Source organism: Eucalyptus grandis, chromosome 1 (genome assembly GCF_016545825.1).
Source record: "Eucalyptus grandis isolate ANBG69807.140 chromosome 1, ASM1654582v1, whole genome shotgun sequence".
NCBI classification, from domain to species: domain Eukaryota; kingdom Viridiplantae; phylum Streptophyta; class Magnoliopsida; order Myrtales; family Myrtaceae; genus Eucalyptus; species Eucalyptus grandis.
The window spans coordinates 2,916,009-2,919,546 of NC_052612.1; the positions used below are offsets into that span (position 1 = coordinate 2,916,009).

The 3,538-nt window shown below is 40.5% G+C and overlaps 1 protein-coding gene across 1 annotated transcript; it reads right to left on the reverse strand.

The window, feature by feature from the left end:
- Window positions 1–644: 644 nt before the first annotated feature.
- LOC120292764 (translation initiation factor IF-2-like) lies at window positions 645–2,771 on the reverse strand. Its single transcript, XM_039311178.1, has 3 exons — window positions 2,448–2,771; window positions 1,189–1,261; window positions 645–1,135 (listed from the first exon to the last, which is right to left on the reverse strand). Exons 1-3 carry the CDS (start codon window positions 2,769–2,771, stop codon window positions 645–647), a joined length of 888 nt encoding a protein of 295 aa, XP_039167112.1.
- Between the last annotated feature and the right edge of the window lie 767 nt (window positions 2,772–3,538).

Consider the following 3,538-nt stretch of genomic DNA (forward strand, 5'->3'; position numbering starts at 1 on the left):
CGTACTAAAGCAATTCTAATACGTTGTTCACATCCATGCTAGTCAACGCGACCCATGTACCAATCAACTGCCGTTGATTGAACCAATCTCCCACAATCAACAATATTAACAATTTTAGTATCAAAGTGGTGAAAACCCACTTACAAAAAAAAAAACAAAAAGTGGTGAAAACCCTGATTATTCATAATAGCTATGAATACCATCACTTGTTCATAATAACTACAAATACCATCTAAAGTGGTGAAAAATATTATTGTTCGTAATAGTTACGAACACCATCACTTGTTCGTAATAGCTAAATAGATGAAGATCATCATCAATAAAATATCGATGCTAGTAAACGTGATCCCTATGCCAATCAACTGCCGCTAATTGAACCAGTCTCCCACAATTAATAATATTATAGTCAAACTTACCATGACTATAATCCTTAAATACCGAACGGTATGGCTGTCATCTTTAGATGAGGAATAGAACGCCGAAACTGTGGACATGATCGTAATCAAGATACAGATAATGATGATAGCGTTCACGGAGAGGAAGCCAATTTGTTGACTTCCATCTATGCCTTGATTTGATTCATTGAATGTGGCAATGTTCACTGCAGCAGACCTTAACAAAGTTACTTGGGATTGCAAATAGGTTTAAGGCTCAATCCCTAAATTTTGAGGGGCAGAATGTTTAGGAGGTGCGGTGGCGGTTGCAGCTGTCGCGGATGTAGTGGAGGTTTCTATCGTTGCATGATGATGGCCGGCAGTTTCAACAGAATTGAGGTATTCAGGAGGTGTGGCGGCTACAACGGAGGTTTCCGCTATTAGATGTTGATGGCTGGAGGTTTCCGCAGGAGGATCTGCTGCAGTGGCTGCAGCAAAGATTTCCCACTCTAGTTGAGTGTTGGACCCAGGGGTTTCCGCCGTTGGATGTTGATGACCATAAGTTTCCGCATAATCATTAGGAAGTTCAGGAGGTGCGGCAGCGGCAGCAGCTACAGTGGAGGTTTCCGCAGAATCAGGAAGTTCAGGAGGTGTGGCTGCTGCAGCGACAACGGCAGTTGCGGTTTTGGCATGTTCATCAGGAAGTTCAGGAGGTGCAGCAGTTTCCACAAATTCATTAGGAAGTTTAGGAGGTGCAATGGCTATAGCAGAGGTTTCTGTAGATTCATCATAAGTTCAGGAGGTGCGACGGTGCCAGCGGGTATGGCGGCTGCAACAAAGGTTTTTGCAGAATCATCAGGACATTCGAGAGGTGTGGCGGCTGCAGCCTATGTAGCACTGATACAGACACACGACATGCGACACGACACATGTGTCGGAACGTGTCGAACACAACACAAAAGCTCCCAGAGAGTGTCGGTGCTGCATAGGGTACCGATTCGGTCTCCCCCGAGCGCGTGTGTCGCACGTGCTATTTTGGTGCTAGGCGCGTGCGATGCACGCACGCAATCAGCGTGTGCGCAGGTGACTGCGCACACGCCGGTGACGTCAACCGCACACGTGCGTGACACACTATGTAGCATTGACACGGACACGCGACACGACACGACACGACACAATACGCCGACATATCATTTCTTAAAAATAGAGAATTCGACACGTGATATATTAAATATATTTTTATATATAAATACATAAATAAATAATAATAAAATAGCTTAGAATTAATTTACATGAAAAACATTAAGTAATAGCATTCATTATTTAAATTTGTTATAATAATACATAAAATTTAGAGGAAAAAAAAAAACATTGTTTAAAGAGAAATGCTGAAATGATATTTTTAAATTTATTTATTTATCATAAATAGCATTTTTTATTACTTCTTTCATAGTAAAAGACTTTTAAAAAACCAAAAAATTCTAAAAAAACAAAAATGAAAAAAAAAATTGACCCTGCGTTTATATTTATAGTATTTTTTATTACTTCTTTTTTGTATATTTATATTTTGACCCCTCAAGTATTAGAAATTTTTAAAATTGGCCCCGTGCGTGTCGAAATCGCGTGTCCGATTCCCGGACTCGTGTGTCGGAGCGTGTCGAAGTGTTAGACACGCACGGGGTCAATTTTTTTTTTTTTTCAGTTTCGTTTTTTTAGAATTGTTTTAGTTTTTTTTAAAGTCTTTTACTATGGAAGAAGTAAAAAAAAAATGCTATATATGATAAATAAATAAATTTAAAAATATCATTTCAACATTTTTCTTTAAAAATGTTTTTTTCCTCTAAATTTTATGTATCATTATAACAAATTAAAATAATGAATGCTATTATTTAATATTTTTCCTGTAAATTAATTCTAGGCTATTTTATTATTATGTAATTATATATAAAAATATATTTAATATATCACGTGTTGGAAAATGTTAGAATTTTTTATTTTTAATAAATGACGTGTCATGTCGCGTGTCCATGTTAGTGTTACGTTCTACATAGGCTGAGATTATGAGAATGGGACTGGGATGGACAAGGCAAGATAAATCAGGAGCGCCGCAGAGACGACGAGGGTGAAAGGGAACAATTCTCCAGCCCAGGCAAAGTCCAATACGCCAGAGAACCGCAGGCCGTTACATGCTCGTCGAGGGGCATTTAGGTCTCCTGCGACAAGCGAACTGTCGGGAGCAGAGGAGTTCGGATATCCGTTCGACATGTCCGTCGGCCTCTGAACAACCAATTCTATATCTGGAACTTGAGTATCTCCGGTTCTTCCAGCAAAGGACTGGTTTGGATTTGTGGCCATGGCCGACGACTCTTGAAGGTCTGGTGCTGGATTTGCCGCCATTGATTGATAGGAGTCGATGGATGATGGACGAGTTAGTTTCTAATATCAACGACAAAGCACTATAATCAGATGGGCTAGATCCTAATCCTAAAGGGAGAGGGAATCCAATTATCATGTGAAAGCATGAAAAAAGACGGGGGTTAATCAGCTCTATCAACAGACAAATAATGATAAGGGCAACGACCTGAGGAGGAATCTCATCTAACATCATCTACAGAATAGGGTAGGTTTCTTCCCCAAGAAACAAAAGAAAAAGAAAAGTGTTTGAATATTTTAATATTATTTTTATAAAAAAATCGAGTATCCGAACTCTGGGCCGTGAACAAGAGACCCGGACCAGATTCTGTCCCCGGCCATTCCTGGCCTTCTCACGGCTGAAAAAGCGAACTTGATAACGCGAGGAGGTTCGTTCCTTGATAAAGCGAACTTCCAGAACACGAAAGATGATCAAGCGAGCGAGCAGATGTTCCGAAACTCGTCACCGGTCGAGGATGAGCGCCGCTATTTGAAGTTTCGGCTTGTCGAACTTCTTGCGGCTGAAAAACAGACCCGAAAAAGCGTGCTTCTCGGGTGATGATGATACGGGCACAGTAACGACCGCCACGAAAGTCTCAAGCCTCTCAGATTTGCTTTTGCTCGAATCCTCCCTCGAATTCTGGAACGACCAATCCATGAGAACAAGGCAAAACCCGGCTGCGAGAGAGGCTTTTTGTTGGAAGATATGATTTACAAGATTGGTACATATTGTAAATTGATATGGATTGTGT

What these genes read in the sequence shown, in the direction of transcription:
- LOC120292764 (XM_039311178.1), bottom strand. Translation starts at nt 2,771, where the DNA reads ATGGCGGCAAATCCAGCACCAGACCTTCAAGAGTCGTCGGCCATGGCC. An exon ending in ATCTTGCCTTGTCCATCCCA is followed by an intron (nt 1,262 to 2,447) that starts GTCCCATTCTCA and finishes AGTGCTACATAG; the next exon opens with GCTGCAGCCGCCACACCTCT. An exon ending in TGCAGCCGCCATACCCGCTG is followed by an intron (nt 1,136 to 1,188) that starts GCACCGTCGCAC and finishes CCTCTGCTATAG; the next exon opens with CCATTGCACCTCCTAAACTT.